Here is a 25,000-nt window from a genome sequence, read left to right on the forward strand (position 1 = left end):
ATTACCCATCATGCACCTAATTTTGATGCCTGATGTCAATTTGCTTAGACCTTTGTATACTGACTGGGTTCTATTGCCCCTCGATTATCCCCATAGATCCTGGTGGCTCTTCCCGTGTTATTTAGTAACTGGGTTAAGTACAGACGTTCCTGGGCTGCAGCCGCCATACCTACATATTTGGCTTCACAAGTGGAAAGAGCAACGGTAGGTTGCCTTCTTGATTTCCATGATATAAGGGGGCCACTGTTGGATAAGCTAAAAGGTTACCCAGTGGTGGTACTTCGTTTATCCTCCAACGAGGATGCCCAATTTGAATCGCTTTAAGCAACTAGGTTCAAATCACCATCACATTTCTTAAAGCACAGCTCATAATCTATTGTGACTCTAAGATATCTTAAGATATGTTTAGCAGCTACCATGTCCTCCACTCTGGGGCAGGACAATTTCTGTGAAAGTTTACTAACACTCCAGCTGATATCTGGTCTTGTGCATGTCATCGCATATATTAAACTCCCTACAATCTCACGATACCTCTTGGGGTCAGTCATTAAATCATTGTTGCCCCCCAATTTCTGTCCACATGTAGTTGCGCTAGGCTTACAATCCTTCATTCCGAATCCGTCAAGCATCTTAAGAATATATCTCTTTTGTTTCATCCTAATCTCCCCACAAGACTGATTGAAATCAATACCTAAGAACAATGAGATTCTACCCAATTCCTTCAGTTTGAATTGGCGTTTCATGCCTTCCTTGAATCGATTCATTAAGTCCATGTTATCTAATGCTACAATTAAAACATCAACCCAAATAAGAACAATGATTATGTTGTTATCTATCTGTTTACTATAAATACAATGGTCTACTGGGTTTCTGTCAAAAATCAGCCCCCACCAGATGCTCATGTAATACCTTATTCCAGTTCCTGCCCGACTGTTTGAGGCCATAGAGAGATTTTTCTTAATTTATCCTCTCCCCGTCCTCCGACATCGTTGCAAAGCCCTCTGGCCGTTCCATGAATACTTCCTGATCTATAGGTGCATGTAAATATGCAGTCTTAACGTTCATCTGGTGGACCGTGAGGTTGTATTGTGCTGCCAGTTGCATAAGGACTCTAACTGAGGCAATATTAGCCGTTGGTGCGAAGGTTTCTTGGTAGTCTATCCTTTCTACTTGGCTATAACCTTTTGCTACATATCTGGCTTTAAGTGTTTCAGACCCTTTTGCATTTTCTTTGATGGTGTAGACCCATTTGCCCCACACCGGGTTCTTACCCATAGGCAGTGTGGTTAACTCAAATGTATCATTCTCTTTGAGTGATTCCATCTCCTCGTCCATTGCTTGTCTCCACTCTGTAGCGCGAGGCGAGTTCATGGCCTCTGCATAATAATCAGTACTGTTCTAGACCAAACCGTTACCATCATTTTGGTCAGTATAAAATTCAGCTAAGTACTTAGAGGCTTCCTTTCCCTTAAAGGGTACCTTCTTTTCGTGGGTTGACTCAATACTCTCGTTTTTATCCTTACCGCCTGAGTCATCTGTGTTGGCTTCACTTTTTAGGATGTCAACCCTCTCATTTTGGTCTTTACCAGTTGGGGTGTTCGTGTCAACCACGCAGTCAGGGTTGGCTGTTTCAGCTTCATTTTGTGTTTGCTGTTCTACACTGTCTTTACTAATAAATCTGATAAGTCTGTGTTTCATGACCTTACCATTATCTGGGTGGTGCACCAGGTATGCGGGGCTATTCTTATCGTATACAAAAATTTGGTTTTATCAACTGAGTTGACAATGTAAATTAGCCACCGTACAGAGATTGTAAAAGCTGACGTTTCAAGCGTTAGCGCTTCGTCAGAGCGAATCGAGGAATTATGGGTTACGTGTAGTTTTTATAGTAGAGTAGGAGCTACGCTGTTGGTGGTACCATGGCAACGTGAAAAATAGGAGTATATTAGTTAAATGAAAAGCGTTCGTTAATACCGTAAGGATTAAGGGTGCCGATTTGGAAGATGAATTTTTGTTCCAGATTCTTGCGGCTTTCCGTCGTACCTAGATGTAGGGAAAGGCCGCAGATAGCCATGTGTTTTTTGGAGTGGTTAGGAAGATTAAAATGACGAGCGACTGGCTTAGATGCATCTTTGTCATCCTTCTCAACATCGCGAAGGTGTTCGCGGAATCAGTCACCTAGTCGTCTACCTGTCTCGCCAATGTATAATTTATTGCATAACGTACAGGTTATACAATAAATGACATTTGCGGAGGTACATGTGAAACGATCGGTGATCTTAACAGATCGCTTAGGTCCCGATATCTTGCTAGTGTTAACAATGAAAAGACAAGTTTTGCATCGTGAGAGCGCGCATTTGAAGTGCCGGGTGGCTCGTTAGTTTTGAGCGCTCTTCTAACTAAAAAGTTGCCTACGTTTTTGTCGTGTTTGAATGAAATAAATGGAGGTTGCGAAAAGATTCTACGAGTCTCGTGATCATTTTGGAGTAATTTAAGACTGATACTTTTGACTGCGTGATGATGAGGATGGAAAGTGAGGGTGAATCTGTCATTCTTATCTTTTTGTGACGTTTGTAGTGATGACTGTCGATCAAATTGTTGGGCGCGATGATGGCCCGCTTTGACCACAGAGACAGGATAGCCACGTTTTTTGAAGAACTGGCACATCTCCTCTGATTTGCTGAAAAAATCGGAGGCATCACTACATAGATGTCGAAGTGTAAGAAATTGAGAATAAGGAATGGAGTTCTTGACATGTGATGGATGTGACGATGAATACAACAAATAACTGTGAGAATCTGTAGGTTTGTAGTGCACACTGGTACATAGCAAGTTGCCACTAATGGGAAAGCCAATGAAGTTTTGTTTAATCAGTACAACGGCCCCAAACCTGAACTCTACGGCCACTACATCGACGATTGCATCTGCGCTATTTCATCCAGTAGAGAAGAACTCGATCAATTTATAACCTCCGTCAATTCAATTCATTCGCCTCTTAAATATACCTGGCAAATGTCGGAAACGTCATTCATGGCTTTCCTAGTTATCAAAGTTTCTATTAGTGGCAACTTGCTATGTACCAGTGTGCACTCCAAACCTACAGATTCTCACAGTTATTTGTTGCATTCATCGTCATATCCATCACATGTCAAGAACTCCATTCCTTATTCTCAATTTCTTACACTTCGACGTCTATGTAGTGATGTCTCCGACTTTTTGAGCAAATCAGAGGAGATGTGCCAGTTTTTCGAAAAACGTGCCTATCCTGTCTCTGTGGTCAAAGCGGGCCATCATCACGCCCAACAATTCGATCGACAGTCGTCACTAAAAACGTCACAAAAAGATAAGAATGACAGAATTCCATTCACCCTCACTTTCCACCCACATCATCACGCATTCAAAAGCATCATTCTTAATAGTTTTAAATTACTCCAAAATGATCCCGAGACTGGCAGAATCTTTTCGCAACCTCCATTTATTTCATTCAAACGCGACAAAAACGTAGGCAACTTTTTAGTTAGAAGCGCGCTCAAAACTAACGAGCAACCCGGCACTTTCAAATGCGCGCTCTCACGATGCAAAACTTGTCTTTTCATTGTTAGCACTAGCAAGATATCGGGACCTAAGCGATCTGTTAAGACCACCGATCGTCAAATAAATCATTCTCCATCAGGCCCAAGTGAGAGTTCAACCTTCCTGTAGATAAGTGACTCAACCAACTAACACTTATGGTGATTTATTCGCTAGATAGTAGCTGTTAAAATAACTTGGATCTGCAGCACAGTGTCTTCCAACGTCTATAATCAAGCAGTTTATTCATTGAACTTGCTTTTATTATACTTTTTGTCCTTTAAAATGGAAGTTGTAAAATTATATGATTATTTATCCCCAAGGGAGATTATATAATTATTTTGTCGCAAACTGTTCTGATGCAACATGAAAAAATATATTCCCAGTTGATATCTAAAGTACATGTAAGAAGTAATGATCATGATTCCTTTACCCAAAATTATACATTAAGGACGTTCGTGCCAATTGTTTCTGCGCATCCTTACTGCGCACGCAAATGCACACGCCACGTCATACACGAGCGCGCGCTAAGTAATAAAATGAGAAATGATAGGGCAAAAGGCCATTGCTATAGCTTTGCCTGGATTTAACGGTCTTGGACGTTCGGTGACCCCTATTTTTCTTTCCAGAAACGGATTTTATTTACATTTCTCTCCACGTTGTCCAAAAATGAACAAAAAATCAATGTGCGAAGTTAAAAACATTTCAAGATTTCTGCTCACGGGACATCAAATCCTGCCATCTTGCGGCTCCAAGGCGCGTGAAACTGTGGTCGCTAAATGCGAACTTGATCTTTAAGGAACCTTACCAGCTGACTAAATTCACTTAATAAGTCCACTTAAATAATATTTGGCAGAGAAGATTTCACTTCAAAGATTTGATTGCAATATATTTGGGTTTACAGACACTGGCCTTATTCGCTAACGAAGCCCGATTTTGTCACATTTTGGGTGTTTTCCGGGCATGTTCTCTCCAAAACAAAGTCGGTGACCCCCCATTTTTTTTACATTTCTGACATAACTAACTCATCATCTTACAGTGGTAAAAGTTTCAGAAAAAACTCAATGTTGAAAAATTTTCGCGCGAACGTCCTTAAGTGACATTTCCAGGACTTTTTGTAATTCTTCTCATCTCTTGTACATTTGTGTATACACCAAGAGGAAGTCCACCTCGGCTTGAGCTAGCATTTGGCAGAATTACATATTGCCAATTTTTTTAGACATATTAGGTATTTACTATTAATAACTGTTCTTGGTGCTTGCTTTGGTTTTTCATTTGTCCCGAAATTACAGGAAATTTTAATTTAAGACTGCTAAAGCAAACTTCACTGGCTGAACTTATTTATTTCTGCACTAACTGCTTTTGTAATCAGTAGGATAAGGTTTATATTAGGCCATTTGTAAAGGAGTATTCACATGGTAAGGTACATGTGTTAAACCCCAATAATTAATAGTTGTGGTATGGTTTTTATAAACAGTAGAAAGTTGCCTTGGTCTGGCTTTAAAATCCATTATGGAATCTCATGTGCCTGCTTGTAAAAAAATAATTATTGGATTACCACAATCCTCGCAAATGTAGATTTCTTTAACAATGTCCCATAAGCATGCCTTCCTTTTCATTGCTTTTATCACTTTTAAAACAAAAAGTAATCAATACCTTACTATCTGTGGGACCTTTCACTTACCACTACACCTTTCTGGTATCTACTAGTTATTTCAAACATTTGATGGCAAAGGAAAAGAAGCGGTGGCATATATTAACATACAAATGGCTGGAAACGTTAACTGAAAAGAATTTGAAAACCAGGGGAAAAAATGCAGGCAGAAAGGTTTTTCTACACCCACGACTATCCTAATCATTCTTTACTTTTTTTTTGTTTTTGTCTGGATAAACAAATTGCCAGCAACCACTTTAATTTCTTGTGTTATATTGAGTTTCGAATTGGATTCTGTCCTTAGCACTTCTATGAAGGGGATAAAGATTTTATGGAATCTAGACATGTGCTGCTCAATAATGTCTTTCTTATTCCCATGGGGAGTTGCTGCAATGTTTGGAGGCAGAAGCCTCTGAAGGGCAGGTACATTAATTGCATCTTGCTTTAGAAGAATTGTGTCCCTTATGAGGCCAACAACAAACTGGTAAGACTTTTCTTCATACATGGGTTTCCCCACCCACTTTTTCTGGAGCTGGGGGTAAACACATTTAATTCGCCCTAGCCCACAGCCTCAGTAGTAGCGACTTCCCTTCGTGCATTCCAGTTGTTGTCGATAATGGCTAGCTGCGGCTACGGCATTTCATTCCATTTCAAGAACAGTACTGAGATTTAGGGAGGTACTTCTTGCCCAAGGTACCGTGGAAAACCTTCAGGGCACCAGTTTGGACAAAATCAGCAAGGAGGAGAATATCCTTCAAGAGCTTTAGTTTACAGGTCACCTCCTTAAGGGCATTGTGTGCGGGTGACCCAACTTAAAGCCACACCTTGTCAACGCTTCGTGCTCACAAGCAGTAAATGATTCAAACCCAGGCTACTCGTGAATACCAGCCACTTGGTGCGCTGTAGATTTCCACTTCTCCTGGCAGAGGTGAGGGTCCACATTGCACGTTGCTGCACTCCACCATAGGTGGTTTACGATAGAGGAAACCCAGGGTACAAGGTTTGCATACTCTTTCTTCCTTGAAGCAGCCACCAAATCGGTGTTTTATGTGCGGTTTATCTTTCTTCATCATCGCTGTTACCTGGACATGCCTATGTTAAAAAAAGAATAATTCTTAAGATAATAACCTACCGAGTGAGCGCAAAAGCCACCCCACATAATGCAAGGTGAGGTATTTCCTACATCAAAGGGGAAGTAAACTCTAGGAATATTGCTATAGTTAAGGGGAGGGACTAAATTGGAGTCGAAAGGGAACAGTTATGGAATGGTAAAAAGGAGGCGCCCTTTGACCACATGCATATGACTACATGGTAACCTTTACCTGTCGGTTGCCAAGATATCTACAATTTGACCATCTGACTCCAAGTTTTCCAAACAACGTTTCAGCCCTTCTTTTTCCATGCAGTTAGAATTGTTCACCTCAGAAACCTGAGCGAGAGAAAAATCCAGGATTTTCTCTGTGGCCACATGCATTATGCTGTATGCACCGTACGTGGCGTTATGGCCAGGGCTATATCATCTTCCATCCTCAGCAAGAATAAGCCTTCTCCCTTTAATGACTGCAACAGATCTCTGTGTTGGAGACGATATCTGTGGTTAACCACGGGCCAAATATATTTTCTTTGCAGGCTGTTAAAGTTCCCTTTTTCAAAAAAAGCGGATATTACAACTGGTCATGAATGCACTGGTGGAAGCGAAATGATTCCCAGTGTATCGAATTCCACCACTTAAAACAAGATTTCCCGTTGCTGTTCCCTTTGTAAATGGTTGAGAAAACCAATTCTTTGTGTGACCCCCTTCACACGAGGTCGTGACGCAGATAAGACTTTCTCTTTGCTTCAGGGACGCAAATTTGACATGAGAACCCCAGCTTTGGCACCCTTGAAACAATTTTTTTAGCTGACTATCAAACACAATGGACTTGCTCTCTTTATACAGTTCCTCGGTCTGCTTGAGCCAGTTTATCTCAGACTTCGGGTAGTTAACAGGATTTTCGTCATCTGATTCTGCTTCATCTTCGTCAGGTACCCAGTCCTCATCGGAAGTGTCTAAATCAGCATCCGATTCATCATCAGAGCTGTCGGATTCTCGAATAGCGTCATCCTTAGAGTTTGTTTTTGGCATGAAGCTGGGTTCAGGCTGCATAGGTTGCAATTCTATTTTTTCTTGCAATAGACGTGGTCTTTTTCAACAAGCTTACGCTTTCTACGTGGAGTCAAAACCTGAACAACAGGCAAACACACAAAAGATTCTGTCTGTGTTTCTGCATCGACGTATGTTTTCAACTCTTGCAAGACGGCAGGACGGTTATAAACAGGATTACCTCTAGGAGTCCCCATCATCAAACCTGATGGGTCATTTTTAGCCGACAACAAGTTCATAACAACCTGCAAATTGGGCTTTTAATTGATGTACGATGGAATAGCTCAATTTCCATATTTTACAATTTAGCCTAAATTAAAGTAATAGACATCGGTATGAGGCTTCGGGGAATAAACCCAACAAGCTCTGCAGTCCATTCTACCTTATTTTTTAAATTACCCGTAAATGCTTATTAACTTATAATTATGCGGGCAATCTAATTAGTTTTAATAGATTTCATTTTAAAAAATCACTCCGTTGGCGTATGGGAAATTTGTACAATAGTAGTGGTTGTGGGCCTTCAGTGCACTTTTGACGATTGGAATTGGAGCATTCTGATTGGTGGATTCCAATTCTTGCCGGAAATTAAAAATTTGCGCGGGAAATTCAAATGTGCATTACGCGGGAACCTCAACATTCAAACAATGACGTCAAAGACACGTGACACCTTTCTGTCTGCCGACCCTCAGGAAACAGGTTTGGATATTTTGCGTAAAACATGCTGGATAAAAAGATAACGGTCAGGAAATTCAAAATTCAAACAATGACGTCACAGACACGGGACACCTCCCTCTCTGCAGACCCTCAGGAAGCAGGTTGGGGTGTTTTGTTTAATCGTGTTGGAAAGTCAAAGTTGGGGGGTATTACAGAGACCTAGCGCAAAACACACAAGAAAATCCAACCAAAACAGGAACGTTCAGGAAATCCAAATTTAAACAATGTCGCTACAGACACGTGACACCTCCCTCTCTGCGGACCCTCAGGAAACGAGTTGGGGTATGTTGAGCGAACCTTAAGGAAAAGGAAAATACATGTTGCCAGTTTTGCAACCTGCTCTGGGGCTTTTCAAGGGATGTTTTAGAAACCCCCCTGTAGACCACGCATGAAAACGAGGCTACGGAATAAAACGCATTCTAACTTTGTTTATTATGGACAAATAGCAGGAGAGACGTAAATCGATGTTACCCTGGATATTATGAACACATACCTAACAGCTGCTTGTCACATGATTGGTCACGTGACTGAATGAGCATGGAAGTAAGGTTAGTTTACAAAAATAGCTTTTGACCTTTTAAAAATACTGTTACCGCTCCATAACTAAATGGACATGAAGAATACTCTTAAGATAACTTGTCGCAGAGTTGCTTGGGCTGGGGGAAGTCTTTCTGATTGAGCTTATTTCTTTCGAAATTGCCACCATCTCACGTCACTCACTGAAGACATCTCTGTTTTGGGTAGGTAGAGCTGGCAAACCAACTTCTTGATTAGAGCCATTGTGTCGTCAGTAGGAATCGTTACTTTTTCCTCTAGCAGGGAAAGACCATTGGTGATTTCATCATCAGCTTCCGTGAAAGATGTACAGCATGTTGTTTTCCCTTTTGCGGAAAAACAGCTAGTGTTTTCTGTTCGTCCACTTAACGTGTGAAAGGCTGGTTGAGCAGGCGCCCTCTCTGGGCCTAAAGCTGGATAGATTGGATGAAGCTGGATTTCTCGATGGTAACTCCATGTGCCTGTGATGAACAAGGTGTCCTTGCCTAGGCTTGAATAAGGTCTGAGAGCCAGGACGAGGACATCCCTGTCGCGGGAATTTATCCGAAGATCAGTCGCACCCCTGGATGTGGTGTCAACAGAATGTATAATTATGTTCGTGTCAGCCTCTTCATGGTTGCTTTGCAGATTATGAAAAGTCTTCTCTTGTCCCCTTGCACTTCCGTTGTGAACCTCAACATCAGTAGTCTTCCGTTCCAGATAGTCCGCCAGCTCCATATTTGTCTTGGCATAAGAAAGGAGGTTTTTCATCGGAACTCGTAGACAGGTCCTGGGCTTTTGAGCTGCTAGAAATCGTTGGGAACGTTCGTGATTGATGTAGCGGGCATCGTGATCCAATCGTCTTTGACTGCGTATTCATTGTACAAAGTGGTAGCACTCCACTTGAGGGCAGTGGAGCTGTAGAGGGTGCTTGCGTTGTCCGCAAGAATCCACAGAACTCAGACGCTGTAGGTCATTGAACTTGGGACATCCCAGAGTCTTTAGACCGAGATTAGGGATCTTTCAGGTCGTCAACCAAGGTTCCCTCGATGCTACCCACGGACGACAATTTAGCTGCACTCACAAAAGAGAGCGTCCAGCAGCAAGTCTATACGTCTACAGCACCTCTCCAAGCTCATGAGAAACTGACTGTTCTGGCTGGTACGACTCTTTCTAAAGACCAATGACAGAGCGGTTGGAATTTGACTGACCTTGAATTTCCTTGATGCCACCCTGAGGAGCCAATGACAGAGCGGTCGAGATGTGGCACCATTCTCAAGAACTAATAACAGACCCTGGAATTTGACATTACGTGCTGCTGCCAAACCATAAATACGCGAAACGAACTTCATTCGTTGTCAGTTGTCTTGAGAAGAAGTTGAATATCTCTTGGCAGTACGAAGAGTTGTCGCCTGCTCGCTATCCATTTCGAGAAAAGAAGGAGGAGGAGGAGAAGGAGAAACCAGCTAAACGTTCTCATGCTTGCAAGAAGCAAGATGGCGTCTGCCAAGGAAATCCAGCGTCAAAAAGATGCGGAGTGGCATAAGAAAAAGCGGGAAGAGAAAAAGAAACGAGACGAAGCAGAGTTGAACAAAGCCCGCTGAAACCTTGGATGCTCTCGTCACGTCAGACCCACCAACAGAGACGGTGGTGTGGACGCCTCTCAGTGCGGAATTGAAAGAACTGTTAGAGTCAGTCCCTGATTTAGATGACTTGCCCAGCTATGAAGAGATGATGGAACCCTTACTTCCTAGACAAGGATCTGTGGTAGTGACCCCTATGGAGGTGAAACCAGAGCCTCAAGTACCAGGCTGTCATGACTCCTATTGAGCCAGCACCTCACTTAGAACCTGGCTCAGTCTTGGAACCCTTGGTCGTGCCCCTACCGGAACTATCCCCAGAGCCCAAGGTACCTTTTTGTTCGTTCCACCAGCCATCTTTAGGGGAAAACCAGACCCCAGGTGATCCGTCCTTGGGATACATCTTTTGTAAAGAGTACGATGAGATGTGTCCGTTTTGGGTGGTGGGTGTGTATCGAGCCTACGAATGGCAGGCTGAAGTACCACAACAACTCCATCATGATATCAAGAAAGGACCATGGTACTGTTTTTATGAGAAGAAAAGTAAAGTCGTACGAACTACGAACCCTGATTTCCCCCAATGTGAGTCGCATTTTCTTGACGTGTCGCCAGAACATACCCTGCCGGTTCTTCCAATGGTTGGAACGTGAGTGGTTGGACCAGATCTTTTAGCAGCGATTGCAAGAGGCCAGAAAGAATGGCTGGAAAGGAGAACTGGAGGAAAAAAACAGTGGGTTCGTCGAAATGAACGCTCCACTGGACCCTCATCCAGCCAGAAAAAAGCGAGAGTTGGAGGAAGCAGAGAACGAAACGGTGGTCATCCAGGTGCCCAGCCTGCCTGACGAAGAATTGCAGGAGGGACTAGAGAACTACGTGAGAGAGCGCCGATGGATGGCTCAGCAGAAGAAGTGGATGGAACACGAAGAGTTGCAGCAGAGGTGGTGCCGGCGATTAGAACGCACCCGCCCCATTACTCCCAGACTCTTGCATGCTTGTTTTGAACAATTGAAAATGCATGAGATCGAAATCGATAAGGTATAAATAAAAGCTTGAACCCTCAAATCTGTGTGTCATTATGTCATGTGTCGAGTTCGGACGATGTCTGTTGAGAGCGGTTGTCGCTCATGTGACCTAACTCTCTTATGGGGAATTCGAACAATGGGTTTGTTGACTTGGCTCTGTCGGGAATGGATGAAGGTGCTCGGAGGCACACATGAATGGGATGGATTTCCTGCCGACGAACCCATCGATACCCTAGCGGTGTTTGAAGTTATGAAAGAAGGGATCGACTATAAGTGGAGTCATTTTGTCGTCTATATGGACTGGTTGATGACGGCACTCGTACCCAAACGTGCTTATCATACGTGGCAAACCCTTAAAAAAGCATCACCCGCAGTATTACGACAAGGACGAAAACTTCAACGTTTACAGACGGATCTGGGCAAAGAGTTTAACAATGCCCTGTTTCGTGGGATGTTGAAACGAGAAGGGATCCAACACTTTTCGACGCATGGGGATGCCAAAGCATCCGTAGTGGAACGCTTCAATCGTACGTTGAAAGAACGCAGAGCGTACCTGAACGTGTTAGCCCAATTGTTAAACGGGTACAGTCAGACCCGTCATCGAAGTATTGGCATGGCCCCACGAGACGTCACCGATGACAACAAACGAGTTGGATGGACCAAACTGTATGGAAAAAGTTTGAAAAGACGCCCTCGACGTAAACTCAAGGTGGGCGATCGTGTGCCTTTGAGTAAGAAACATCGTCCGTTCAAGAAAGGCTATCTCCCAGGCTGGACTGAAGAAGTAAGTCTTTATTGTGAGACATGTGGTGCGGGGACCCCAAGCCGATTTTATGGAGGAGCAGTTTTAGGACGGATCCGTCTTCAAAGAGTATCCGAAAGGATTTCAGAAACGACCTGTGATGTGGGTTGTGGAATCACATGGATGGAAAACTCTAGATGACAGTGTCAGGTTCTATCCAACGTGTACCATTGGCGTTTCGTTCGGATGAACGAGGCCTATGCGTGATTCCATGCGATGACACGGCCTCCCGTCATCGAACGTCCGTTGTACGTGTACGTCAATTTGATCGAAAGTCAATGGATGGAGGAGACTTACGATGAAGTGTTCTGGACCGTCCCCAATGAAAACGAGGGGATGTGGTGGGAACGTCGACATATCGAGCATCACCGTCTCTGAGGTTCCAAGGTTGAGATCGTACAGGTTCGTGTGACCGAAATGAATGGACGTCGAGTAGCGTTTCCTACAGATAAAGCGCTTCACATCCGATTGCATTTTCGTTGTCGACGTCATGGATCGTGTCGTTTTACTCAGCGATGTCTCGCCAGAATTTCCGAATAATACCAGCAGCAGTTTCAAAGTCCGTTTACCGCATCCTGTCTGACCTCTGTGTCCATGCCCGATGAAGGGTTGGATTCGAAAAAATTGTTGGATCCCGACCAAGACAGTTTGTTATCGACCTGGCACCGAGTGGAGGCCGACCGAATCTATATACAAACAGATACGGTTCACCGTGATGATCTCATTCGAAACCAATCCGCCATCGTCGATGGGATGGGATTCATAAAAGCTCCTTCACGCTATCTCAGGCGACTCTACTACACCCTCGCCGCCAATCTGTACTATAACATGCAAGATGTTGTATAACAAACTGTTATCCCTCGAAAATCTTCTTCCTCCCACCTCAGAAAAAAACTCTTATCGTACGGTATCGCAAAGGAGAATTTAAATAAAATTTATCTTCTGCCGTTCAAAGCCACAAAAGAATATTCCAGCACAAAGTTATACACAATATCTTAGCCACTAACAGTATTCTATACAAAATGAAGAAGGTTGCCACCCCGTCCTGCCCTTTCTGTCCCTCTGATAGTCAAAACATACATCATTTGTTTATTAGTTGCCCGCAGGCATCTTCTTTTTGGGACAAGTTCCAGACTTGGTATTCTACTGTACGTAACACGCATATACTTCTCTCCGAACCAGGGGTATTATTTGGAGTTACTCGTCCCTGTATCTCATAATGCTAGGCAAATATTTTCTATACATTAACGCGCTAAATAATACCAAATTCGTTTGCAGCGACTTTATCTTATTGGTGCAAGATAAAATGGAAACAGGAAAATACATTGCGGCCATGCTGAATGGTGAAAGGGAATTTCAACAAAAGTGGAAATTATTTCTCACCAGTTAAGGCGTGCCTATGAAGTATATCGTAAGTCTTCTAGTAGCGTAATGTGTAAGAAGGTTAGCCCATAATAAGTAAATGAAATAATCAAATATAATACATTTTTTAATAATAATAGATAGTAACTATAATCAACGTAAAAAGCGTATATGAACATCGCACTTAAGGCTGTACGTAGAGTACTGTAAATTGGTTATATGTAATGCTTAGAATGTATCACAGCATGTAGACATTGTATTCACAATGTGTAGATATGTGTATTGCTAGCGAGGATTAACTAACCACGGTTCTAAACAACTCCATTTATTACACCAGCTTTCTGTCAGTCGCTGTACTTTTCACAAGGGAGGTTGAATAGGGTTCAAAATCTAAATTACAGCAAATCGCGTTAGTGATATGAAAAACAGTTATCCCTTATAATCAAGCAAAGATATTTACCCAGTGGTATCTCACAGTTTCTCTCAATTCCTCTTACTAGCAAGTGACTTAAGTTGCGTAATCATGTCTATGACGTCACCTAACAAATTCTAATCACGGATTGTTGGCGATACACTCCCCCGCCAAAAAAAAGGTTACAGTAATCATAGTAAATAGTATCTGAGAGTTCACTTAGAAGTTAATTTTGTTTTCATCAATCGGTATAAGTAATACAAGTCTCTGTACAGGACGTTGAACAGTGACATATCCTTTGCCTTGGTATTGCTTCATAGGTTCGTTTACGGTGAGATTCTTGTATTGCACGTCTACTCTTCGCACTTTCCCATCTGCACCTGGGTAAACATTTGACACTTTTCCAAGCTTCCAGTTTCCTCTCACTAAGTTGGAATCTTGTATCATAACTACGTCTCCGATTTTCAAATTTCGGTGAGATGTGTGCCATTTTTGCCTTAATATCAAGCTTGGGAAGTAGTTCGAGTTCCATTTTTTCCAGAATGTATGAACAATTGTCTGGACGAACGTGAAACGTTTTTGGGTGTTCGCGTTTTCATCAAATGGGCCATTTGGTATCCTGCTTGTGGCTCTGCCTAACAGTAAGTCATTTGGGCATAAATATGCTCCGTCCTCAGGGGATGTTGGGTGTCGCCCTATTGGTCTTTCATTCAGCAAGTTGGCAATCTCGAATAAAACTGTTTGCAATTCAGAGAAGGTTAAAGCATTTTCACCAACCGAGAATTCAATTGCTCGCTTGACCGATCTTATAAGAGCTTCAGTTACTCCATTTTGCCATGGGGCATCTGCTGGGGTGAAGATCCATTGCAATCCTTTCATGACGCCATATTCCTTAATTTTCTTCCAATCCCATGTTTTTGTTATAGCGGTTAGTTCCTTACTTGCTGCAATTAGTTGAGTACCGTTGTCAGACAATAGCTTGGATGGATATCCGTTTAGGGACACAAATCTTCTGAGTACCATCAGAAATTTGTCTGTACTATAATCTGCTGCCAGATCCAGATAAACAGCTCTTGTTCCGAGACAATTAAATATTACTCCATAAGCTTTAGAGAACGTTCTCTTCTTTACCTCGTCCCGAATTTTAAAGGGACCAAAAAGATCAATTCCTGTACTGTACCATGGCGGTGCTGGCTTCAATCTGTCTTCAGGTAATTGGCCCATCACTTGCTGACTTGTTTTCTTAGCAAGTTTTTTGCAGATAACGCATCTGAACTTAATCGATTTTACCAACTTAAGGAGTTTGGGTATCCAATATTTGGTGCGCACTTTGCTGGCAGTAGTTAGAATGCCATGATGTCCTCTTGCATGAGTTTGTGCTACATAGAGATGTGAGAACGGATGATCATATGGTAGTAATATAACTTCGTTGTCACCGTAATTTGTTTGTAACTTTGCAGTACGACTGCTTACTACATAGATGCCGTCTTTGCGTGTGATAGGACACAAACGGTTGTACTTGCCATTTTCAATATCATTTCTCATGTTCTGCTGAATCTCTTTGATCCAGAAAATTCTTCACAGTGTGGTACATCTTTTTAATATCACCAATGAAGGCTACTTTATTCTCTCGGAAACGTATAAGGACTCCCAATAAGTTATTGAGTAGGTCAGGACCTTTAGCCCAATACTCATTCAAGATATGACCCATGTAATTGGCGCTGCTATTGAACACTATGCGCACTGGGGTAGATTTGGAATCAGGCTTGAGAACTTCATGATGTCCGATATAATGCACCGGTCCTTTGTAGAGTGTTAGTTCCTTTTTGGAGAGTTTCCTTGCAACTCCTCTAGTTACCATGTCTTTTATCTGGTTGTCATACACTTTTGCGTGTTCGGTGTTCCTTCTTAGACGTTTCTCGGTCGTTATCAGTTTCGCGAAAGCGACCTTCCGGTTGTCAGGAAGATTCTGAGGATCCTTGATCCAGGGATACTCAGCGACCCAGCGATTTTCCTCTTTGTTAAAGTTTAGATTTCGTTCGATTAGTTCCAGCTCTCGCTCTTCTTGAATAGTGCAGTCTTTCGCGCCTAAGGAACATTTTCCACATCTACATCCTCCACATTTCGGTTTGCATTCTACGCCAAGGTTCTCAATTTTGTAAAAGTCTTCTATATTGATTTTGCCTACAACTGTGTTGACTCTGGCATTGATGAAATCGTGATACAGATGTGATTCTTTAAGTAACGGGTGCGTTCCTCCAATACATCGCCCGAAACGATTCCTTAAGAGCACAAGATGACCGATGTTTTGTTCTCTTTCCGGGTGATAGGCTGCATATTCGTAACCGATTAAAATGTCCACAGGTCCTGAGGGTCGCTCGATTTCTTCCTTTGTGACGTTCTTGAAAAGATGTACTATGTCGTCTATGTTAACACTTTCAATGTCTGAGGTGATCCTTTCGATGCCGTAAGCTTCGAATTCGATGACGTGACCTTGCTTATCTATAAGAGGTACCTTGTATTTGTTGGTCTTAATCTTCTCGCTCTGTGCTCCAACTTTGATGACTGAAAGTTCGACTTTGGATCCTTTAAGTTTCTCTTGCTTTGCTTTAGTGTTTGTGATAAAACAAAGTGATGCGGCGTTATCCCACATTATATTAGCTTCTCCTCTTTTGGTTTTAACTCTTTGTACTTGTAACAGGCAGGTGTCAATTTTTGTATTGTGGCATACGTTTGCTGAGGCTGAGACTTGCTGAGGTGTTTCTTCCGTCTCGTGTATAGATGGATGGTGCTTTCTTGTGCAGCCGCCTACACCACAGTCTTTCCTTGATTTGCATGTACGTTGTCGATGACCGATCTTTAGGCACGACCAACAGGCTCGTTTATCTTTGATGATCGTCTTTTTCTCTTCTATTGGCTTGGCTAAATAAATTCTGCAGTCTGCTGTCCAATGTCTTCCGTGTTCATGAATCAGACATTTTGGTTTGGGTTCTTTGCTTACTTCCTCGACGCCTTCTGTATAGTGCGATGTGCCTCTGTAATGTTGATTGTTGGTCGTCGTCCGAAGAGAAGCACTGTCGTATTCAATAGCACTCCTTTGATTTTGCAGAAATTCAAGAAGACTAGGGAACTTTTTTGATTTGTCGATGTGACTTCCGTGACAACTAACCATTTCCGCCCATTTTCTTCTGATGTCTGTTGATAAAGCTTTCTCTATAATACTGACCGAACTCGTTGTTGTAATTTCCGCTTCTAGACCGAGTCTTGTGAGGTCTCTGTATCCGTCTTCTACAAGAGTCACGAATTCGATGAAACGTTTATCTTCTCCTTCCTTAAGTGTTCTGAATCTACGTATGCCGTCAATGATAACGTCTGCAATTTTGGCTGGATCTCCATACTTTTCGTCCAGTCTTCGCCACATTTCTTGCACATCGTCGTCTATGCTCTTTACCAGGCCTTCGGGTTCTTTTCCAAGACAAGAGCGTAGCACATATGCGGCATCTCTTCCACGAATTTGTGGCATGACTTGTTTGTTGAAATCTCTTTTAAACTGAGGGTAATGACGTAGTTCTCCATCAAAGTGCGGCATTTTTACCTTTTCCAGGTGTAGAAAGGAAGAAGTCGCGTCAGATTCCTGTTTTATCTGCTCTTGTTCTTTTACGTTAGTATATCTAACTACAATTTGTTCAACAATTTCGTAATAATAGGTTTGGATTTTAGCTATCCATTGCATCTCAGATTCGGCTGATTCAAAGGGCAATAATTCTAACAGTTCAGCGTTAAAGGTTTTGCAATCTTGAAATTGATCTTCTATTTGTTTCTGTAAGTCTTTTAACGCAAAATTGGGCATTTCTTTTGACTGCAACGCGTGCGAAATACTTTCGTAAGAAGCTTCGAAAACAGCGCGCGCAGTGTTCCTTTTAACTTTTGCGTTGTCAATGGCCTCTTGACGAGCCGCGTGCTCGCGCGTTGCCTTTTCGCTTGTAGTGACATTTTCGACATATTTCACTTTACGATTAAATGCATTGGAATATTTTTCCTCGACTTCCGTCATCCAGATTTCTTCTTCGTCCACTAAATGCTCGTCAGTCAGGAAGTTAACATACTCTAAGTGCTTCCCTTCCAGTTCTTCCCATGCATCAACAAGTTTTGAGTAATTGGTTTCTACTACCTCGATTCCTTGGCTTGTCTCTATGGACTTGATCAAAATATTCCGCTTTCGTGTGAAGTTTCCCTTAGCAATTCGCCGTGAATTCTTAGCTTTGTCGGTCATCTTCTGTTCCAGTCGTCGCTTAGTAGCTAACCACACTGGATTTTGAATGTATTGCTAGCGAGGATTAACTAACCACGGTTCTAAACAACTCCATTTATTACACCAGCTTTCTGTCAGTCGCTGTACTTTTCACAAGGGAGGTTGAATAGGGTTCAAAATCTAAATTACAGCAAATCGCGTTAGTGATATGAAAAACAGTTATCCCTTATAATCAAGCAAAGATATTTACCCAGTGGTATCTCACAGTTTCTCTCAATTCCTCTTACTAGCAAGTGACTTAAGTTGCGTAATCATGTCTATGACGTCACCTAACAAATTCTAATCACGGATTGTTGGCGATACAATATGTAAATGGATAGTTTCTGTCCTGTAAGTTTTGTGTAATTGTAATTGTTGTGAGAAAATAAAAAAATTAAAAAAAAAAGCTCTCCTTCATCAGATGGAATGGCAGAGAAACACGATGCTCCAAAGCATTAGAGGTGGGAACGTGCTCGACCATCAACGGGTGACGTTTCGTTGGGAAGAAGAGGATGCCGTGATGGAGCGGAAGATCTTACGCGATACTATCTCATCCGACATCCGATTTATCATTCAGAAACATGTGGGTTTAGGCTTAGGATGGTTGACGAAAAAGAAGGATGGATCCTACGACTTGGTACCCAATCTCGAATATTCCCTCTACGACAAGGATCCCAGAAAATGACCCTTGTGAGTTCGACTGAGTGGCCTACAAATCGTCTGTGGTCCATCCCTACCGGATCGGGTGACGATCTCCTTCTGAGTCAGGCCGTCACCCAGACGTCGAGAACATTGCTCTTGTATTCGGATGTGGTGAACAGTAACATCGTGGGGGATGCGTTGCACCCTTTAGTACGAGAAGTCTATTACCGGCAAAGTAGTGTGGGCACCGTGTATTTCGCACCTGTACACATCCAATGGTTACCGTTATGTCGCCCGTACTCGGACGTGATCAATGTTAGTTCGGCCGAGAGCAGTGGACGTCTGGTCGCGTTTGAAAAAGGCAAGACCATCGTCACCTTTCAATTTCGTCGTCGTGAGGCACACAAATAAAATCCAGAGGAATTGTTTAAGATCTCTGCGCCCGTGGTCTTGGAATCGTTGCAATCGGGACTTCGTATGGCTTCCAATGGGAAATCCCTAGGTGTTGTTGGAGAAGTCATCGGACAAACCTTGAAACGAGGAGTCAAACGGAAAGCGGGCGCGCTGGTCAAAGCTGGGGTGAAAGCGGGAGGCCAGCACGGCTATAAAAAAGCTAAACGCAAAGTCTCGGACATCTTTGGTCGAACATGAACACGTATGTGGTTCAATCGCGTCCACGTCGTCAACGGGCGTTAAGTCGGTATCAGACGCCAGGTTCCGGTATTAAAGGCACTGACCATCCACGTCAGGTTGGTTGAGCAGAGTGGTCTCACGACCTCCTCAATACGCCTTAGTCCCGTTCTTGACCCGAAGATATCAAAGAAGACGAAAAAAGAAGAAACGATGAGTTTGGGCGTGTTTACAGTCCCCTCGGCCAACGTGACCGTGCAAGGGTATTACAACGTGAAGTACAGTCGATCCAGTATGGGGATCACGTTCATTTCCTTTTCGATCCCAGCCTTGGACGATTTCGTCGATTTGAACCGGAGTTTTTGGAAGTGGAATTGAAATTGAATTCGGCATTGACGAATGGCATCGAGGGCGATGCCAACGCGGCTTCAGATCGCGACGATACCCGATTTGTCTACGTGACCAACAATCTGGGTCACACGCTCCTCAAACAGATGAATCTACGGTTCAATGGCACTTTGATGAGCGAACAGATCGATACGTATGCTTACAATGCCTTTTTGGAAACGGTGCTGAATTACAGTTGAGGGGGACACCTTGCCGGCGCCTCAAGGTTGTGCGAATTACTTGAACGTGACAGAACATTTAACTGTCGGTGGAGCCACCGATGACATTTGCACAAGCCGGCAATGTCCGTTTGGAAACCGATTTTCGTGCGAACCCTAACAAGAACCTCACGGTAGTAGTATGGGGTGAGTTCAAGAATGTGTTCCAGATCGACGACAAGGGCGGGATTCTATATAACGTGCGTATATGAACCCCAAGGACAAAACATGGAATCTGTGCCATTGAGTGACATGACCCTTCGTCATCTGGCATTGGACGATCCCATCCTGAAACATGTCTTTCACAGCGCACATCCTTCCGATGGGTTACCATTCTGTTGCACCCGCACAACGCAAGGCGCCTACATCATGAACGCGGATCAACTAGGCGAACCCGGAAAACATTGGTTAGGACTCTGGACGGAAGATGGAGCATGTAAAGTCATGGAGAGTTACAGCTTACCTCTCACCACCTATCAGGCGCCGGGTTTTCGCGACTGGTTGGCACGATGCTCCCCGGTATGGCGCAACGATCAGACCTTACAAGCCTTGAACAGTACGGCCTGTGGTCATTATGCTTTGATGTTTTTAAAAGAACGAGCCCCACGCAACGCAACCGGGCCATTTAAAATAAGTGTACCCTCTCGTCCTTTCTGACTTTCATCATGATACTTATGCCCAATAGTACGATGATTGAATGTCGGGAAGTGGCAAGACGTAATTGACCGAAGCTCTCTTGACGGAAGGCACCATGTTCGAAGAAGGAAAGACACGACCGTGTCATTACTATTACCCCATATGGCAACCACGGCTCGATGGCATGAAACGTCAAGGCATCCAGTTTCATGAAGGGATCCCTGAAGTCGCTGATCCTTAAACATGGTTTCCTCAAGGTGGGGTGCTTGTCTTGGACGATCTCATGGACAAAGGAGGGAATGACAAAGGCGTGTTGGATCTCTTTACGTGAAAATCACATCATCGAAACATTATGGTCTTGTACTTGTGTCAAGATCTGTTTCCACCTGGGAAACTTGCCAAGACCATTTCGTGCAATGCGCATTACGTGATCGTCTTCAAGAATCCTAGGGATCAGATGGGATTTCGCGCATTGGTTCTCCAAGTCTTTCCGGATTGATGGCGAGACATCCTCAAACTCTTTGTTGTGTGCACGCAACGTCCCTAGTGGTATCTCATGATCGATCTTCATCCTGCCTTCGACGACCGATTCTGGTTCTTCATCCATGTGACACGTGCGGGACAGTCCGACGGTGGTGTACGAACGACAATGAGTTCCTCTATCTGCAGTATCGCGCTCTCTTGCATGTTGGGCAAAGACAAACGATGTAAAAGGATGGGAGCTGCACTTACCACATGACCCCCGTGAAAACATGTGATGTTACAAAGAAGAAGAAAGTGCGTGATCCGACGTTTAGGCGTTCAAAAACGACAACAATGCGGAGGCATCCTTCCGTTGTTAGCTTTGGTAATTCCTGGTGTGATTGTGGCAGAGAAGTGGCAGCATTAGGAGGTGTGGGAGCCGCGGCCGGTTACGCCGTCAAAAAAGGGTTGGAAGCAGCCACCTGACGACGAGGTCGGCGTTAAGTATAAAGGGAACCTGTCCAAAAACCAAGGTTCATCTCATCATGTCTTGGCGAATCGGACGTCAACTCTCGTTTCTTCGGAGTATTTTGAAAGCAGCAGATCATCAGACACGTCGTGAACGATTGCAAGCGGTGAATGCGGATCAGATCAATGCTTTGAGCGAATTGGTCATGAACACGCTCCGTGGACAGATTCCCGTATCGTCGTCCACCCTGACCAAGTTACGACCTCATCATCAAGCTTTGAGAGAGATGACCCGTCCTAAACATTCCTTTAAAAAGCATCGTCAGATCATGATGAGTCGGGAAAGTCGTGGTCTTTGGCAAGGTTTGAACACGGCGTGCAACTATTGCCTGCGAGGTGGACGAGTTTTTAGTCCATAAACGAGCGTCGGTGGGTCATGAGACGTCATTGTGATCAAGTTCTGGCAAGGATTTCATACGGTCTGTCATCATTGTGCCTGCAACATGGACGATGAATGGTGTGATACGTGGACGTACGGTCCTCCTTCGATTTGTGCGATGAAAGATCAGATCCGACATCTTCGACATCACGAACGCGAACAATGCGAAATCATACGTCAATTGACCGACCAACTTCAAGAACGGAATAAAGACCAAAGTCAACTGGAACGAAAGCTGGGCGATCTGAAAAATCAAGTACGTCAATTGAACGGGCATTTGGAACGAGAACGTCAAGAGAAAAAACCGTCTACTATAAAAAGGAGGCATCGCATGAATGTTGGGACACGCTACGATGAGCGGTAACCACGAAGTCATCCCTGGGTTTCAAAAACGTGTGTTGGTGGGTCTGGAACGGCTCCGTCAGTTGGAGCAAGTGTACAAGGAACGTTTGACAGAAAATTCTCAAGTGACCAAAGCCGCGCGTCTGGCTGCCAGAGAAGCCGCCCTTCTTCTCATGGCAGAGGATATCCTGCCTTCCATGAAAGAGGCGTTGGTCAAACCTTTGTCGCACAAAGTGCGTAACTAGTCCAGCTGCTATGGACCAAAAAAACAGCTCATTGTTCACTTTTGTGATTAAAGCATAAAACTCTGCCCGATTACTAACATCCCTAATATTAACATTTCTGGATATTGAGCCAAGCCAAATTCACCACTGGACTCGAGTACTGCACAGGACTCAAAATAGCCTACATGAAAGCGAGGCTTGCAATAGAAACACCTCTAATATACCTTCTTTGAGGTGATTTCTTCAATAAAATGTCTAGATAATGTTAAAAAGGTAAGACAGAAGTCATTTGCTTTGTTTTAAAATAACTTTTTAAGGATTAAACCACTGCAAGAACCGTGTACGATCAAAACTTGCTCTACGTTGGATCAAAATAGATCGTGACCACACCAAAAAAACTTTTAAAATGGAAAATATACTGCAAAGGTTGGTCAAGACAACGTGAACATAGGCGTTGTTACAATATTTCGGCTGGCCAACACCAGCCTTCTTCAGGTTTATTGAATGGATAAATGTTTGTTACAAGATCTTTATTTTTACCGGAAATGACATAAAAAGGCTACGTGATGGGTAAAATTAGTAAAAACGGAAATGCATAAAAAAGAGGAAAGAGAATAATACATGATAACAAGATAAAAGAAACAAAAGAAAATTAAAAGGTAGCTAAACTAAATTGCATTTCATCTCTTCTGTTAAGCCCTGCAGGCTCCAGTGTTTTTCCTCTGTGCATGAGGAATGCCTCACGAGCCTTTCTGATGGAGTCACGGCTAGTGTGCAGTCGTTCGAGCGGTATGAAGATCATGTGATCCTCCGCGAGACCACTGGTCAGGAAGTGTCGTGAAACTGCAGTGGGGGTATAACTACAAAAGGGTTCATTGGGGTCACGTGACGATTTCCCCCAATATTTCTGGGCATTATGGGAATTATTATGTTCAAAGCTTCTGTCCGTGTGTTTAATCGTGTTCCGGGGAAAATTAGATTCTTGAACACTCTTACTAAAGCTGAAGAACTTTAACGTTTTTTAACCTCGTGAAATTTATCATGGAGCCGGATTCCTTTCCGTTAAAACATAGAATGCTTCATGGAAACGAGCTAAGAAAGATATAGAAAATTGTGTAAAACTCGGCCCTTTTTTTTTGGAAAGATTGAAAGAATGAAATGTTGCATTGCCGAATCGCCTACATATAGTATTGTCTTGTATTTTGATTTTGATGGACTACTACGTCCCCTTGAAAGCTGGGTCCTAAATCCCAGTCTCCCTGCAGTATTCAAGATGGCTGCACCCTTGTGGAACAACAGTTATTACTGGTAAGGAATTAATTGTTTTAACATGATTTAGAGTATTATTTTGATAAGAAAATATTGAATAGTTAATGCATTTCTGTACAAGGATGAGTTGAACCCCTCTCTAGTTGTTTGACAGGTTTCAATATTTTTCCAAACTTTTTTAAATTTCACTTATATTTTTGACGAATTCTCATGAATTGGTAAAAGTGCATCATTTGTCAGAAAAGCAAAGGCGAACCCTTACAATGTCTGGCAGTTTCTAAAAGAAAGGATGCAGGTGCTGGATACATTTTATTCGATAAAAATCTTGAGGAATTCCAAAAGCTTGGAATCATTCCTACTTTTTTAAAGATTAGTTGCTGAGACGAAGGACAGGGGATAACGCAGACTCTGTCAGATAGAAAGGCTTCTTGGCACAAATCCTGTAGGGACCTTTTTAGCAATGCTAAACTAGAGCGTACAAAGAAGAGAAAACTGGATGAAATAGAGGATACAGAAAGAGACGAAAAGGACGAAAAATCAGCAGCGGAAGAAAGCTCTCATTTCAACCCCGTTAAAAGTCGGAGATCTAGCCAGCCGAAGTGTTTATCAGAAAACCATTGCTTCTTTTGTGATCAAACAGATAACCTTAGAAATCTCCACGCTGCTTCTACATTTAAAGTTGATCAGAAAGTAAAAGACAGCAAACTTCTTGCCAAGCTTTCTGCTGGCGATATGATAGCTATCGAAGCAAAGTACCAAGCAAAGTGCTTGGTTTTTTTTGTATAATCGAGCGAGGATGTTAATGTTCATGGCAACAAAAGACACAACTACTCCTATGCTTAACCTTGATGAATTAGCGTTTGCAGAATTAATTGCCCATATAGATGAAACACTTCATGTAGAAGAACCAGCAGTGCTTATACTTTCTGAACTTGTTAAGTATTTCTCCTCTGAGCTAGAGGAAGTTGGTCTTGGGTGTGATAAAATCAATGCTACTCGACTAAAGGAAAGAATTCTATCTGCTTATCGAGTTCTAACTGCCCACACAGAAGGAAGAGACATCCTTCTCATCCCTCAAAATGAAATCGGTGGCCTCTTAAAGGAGGCAAAGAAGCATTCTGATGCACAACATCTTGCAAGAGCGGCAACCATCATACGGCGAGTCATTCTGCAAATAAAAAATTCCTTCAATGGTACAT

At 43.0% G+C, this 25,000-nt stretch overlaps 3 protein-coding genes across 3 annotated transcripts; all 3 read right to left on the bottom strand.

Annotated features, from left to right (window-relative positions):
• Positions 1–320: 320 nt before the first annotated feature.
• On the bottom strand, positions 321–1,371 carry LOC137971641 (uncharacterized). The gene is made up of 2 exons (XM_068818433.1): positions 1,272–1,371; positions 321–784 (listed from the first exon to the last, which is right to left on the bottom strand). Exons 1-2 carry the CDS (start codon positions 1,369–1,371, stop codon positions 321–323), a joined length of 564 nt encoding a protein of 187 aa, XP_068674534.1.
• A 12,641-nt stretch (positions 1,372–14,012) lies between these two features.
• Positions 14,013–15,017, bottom strand: LOC137971642 (uncharacterized). Its single transcript, XM_068818434.1, has one exon. The coding sequence runs from the start codon at positions 15,015–15,017 to the stop codon at positions 14,013–14,015; it is 1,005 nt and encodes a 334-aa protein (XP_068674535.1).
• A 310-nt stretch (positions 15,018–15,327) lies between these two features.
• LOC137971643 (uncharacterized) lies at positions 15,328–18,066 on the bottom strand. The gene has a single exon (XM_068818435.1). The coding sequence runs from the start codon at positions 18,064–18,066 to the stop codon at positions 15,328–15,330; it is 2,739 nt and encodes a 912-aa protein (XP_068674536.1).
• Between the last annotated feature and the right edge of the window lie 6,934 nt (positions 18,067–25,000).

Source organism: Montipora foliosa, chromosome 9 (genome assembly GCF_036669935.1).
Source record: "Montipora foliosa isolate CH-2021 chromosome 9, ASM3666993v2, whole genome shotgun sequence".
Taxonomy (NCBI): Eukaryota; Metazoa; Cnidaria; class Anthozoa; order Scleractinia; family Acroporidae; genus Montipora; species Montipora foliosa.

What these genes read in the sequence shown, in the direction of transcription:
- LOC137971641 (XM_068818433.1), bottom strand. Translation starts at nt 1,371, where the DNA reads ATGAACTCGCCTCGCGCTACAGAGTGGAGACAAGCAATGGACGAGGAG. An exon ending in GTTAACCACACTGCCTATGG is followed by an intron (nt 785 to 1,271) that starts GTAAGAACCCGG and finishes TTTTAATTGTAG; the next exon opens with CATTAGATAACATGGACTTA.
- LOC137971642 (XM_068818434.1), bottom strand. Translation starts at nt 15,017, where the DNA reads ATGGGCCAATTACCTGAAGACAGATTGAAGCCAGCACCGCCATGGTAC.
- LOC137971643 (XM_068818435.1), bottom strand. Translation starts at nt 18,066, where the DNA reads ATGACCGACAAAGCTAAGAATTCACGGCGAATTGCTAAGGGAAACTTC.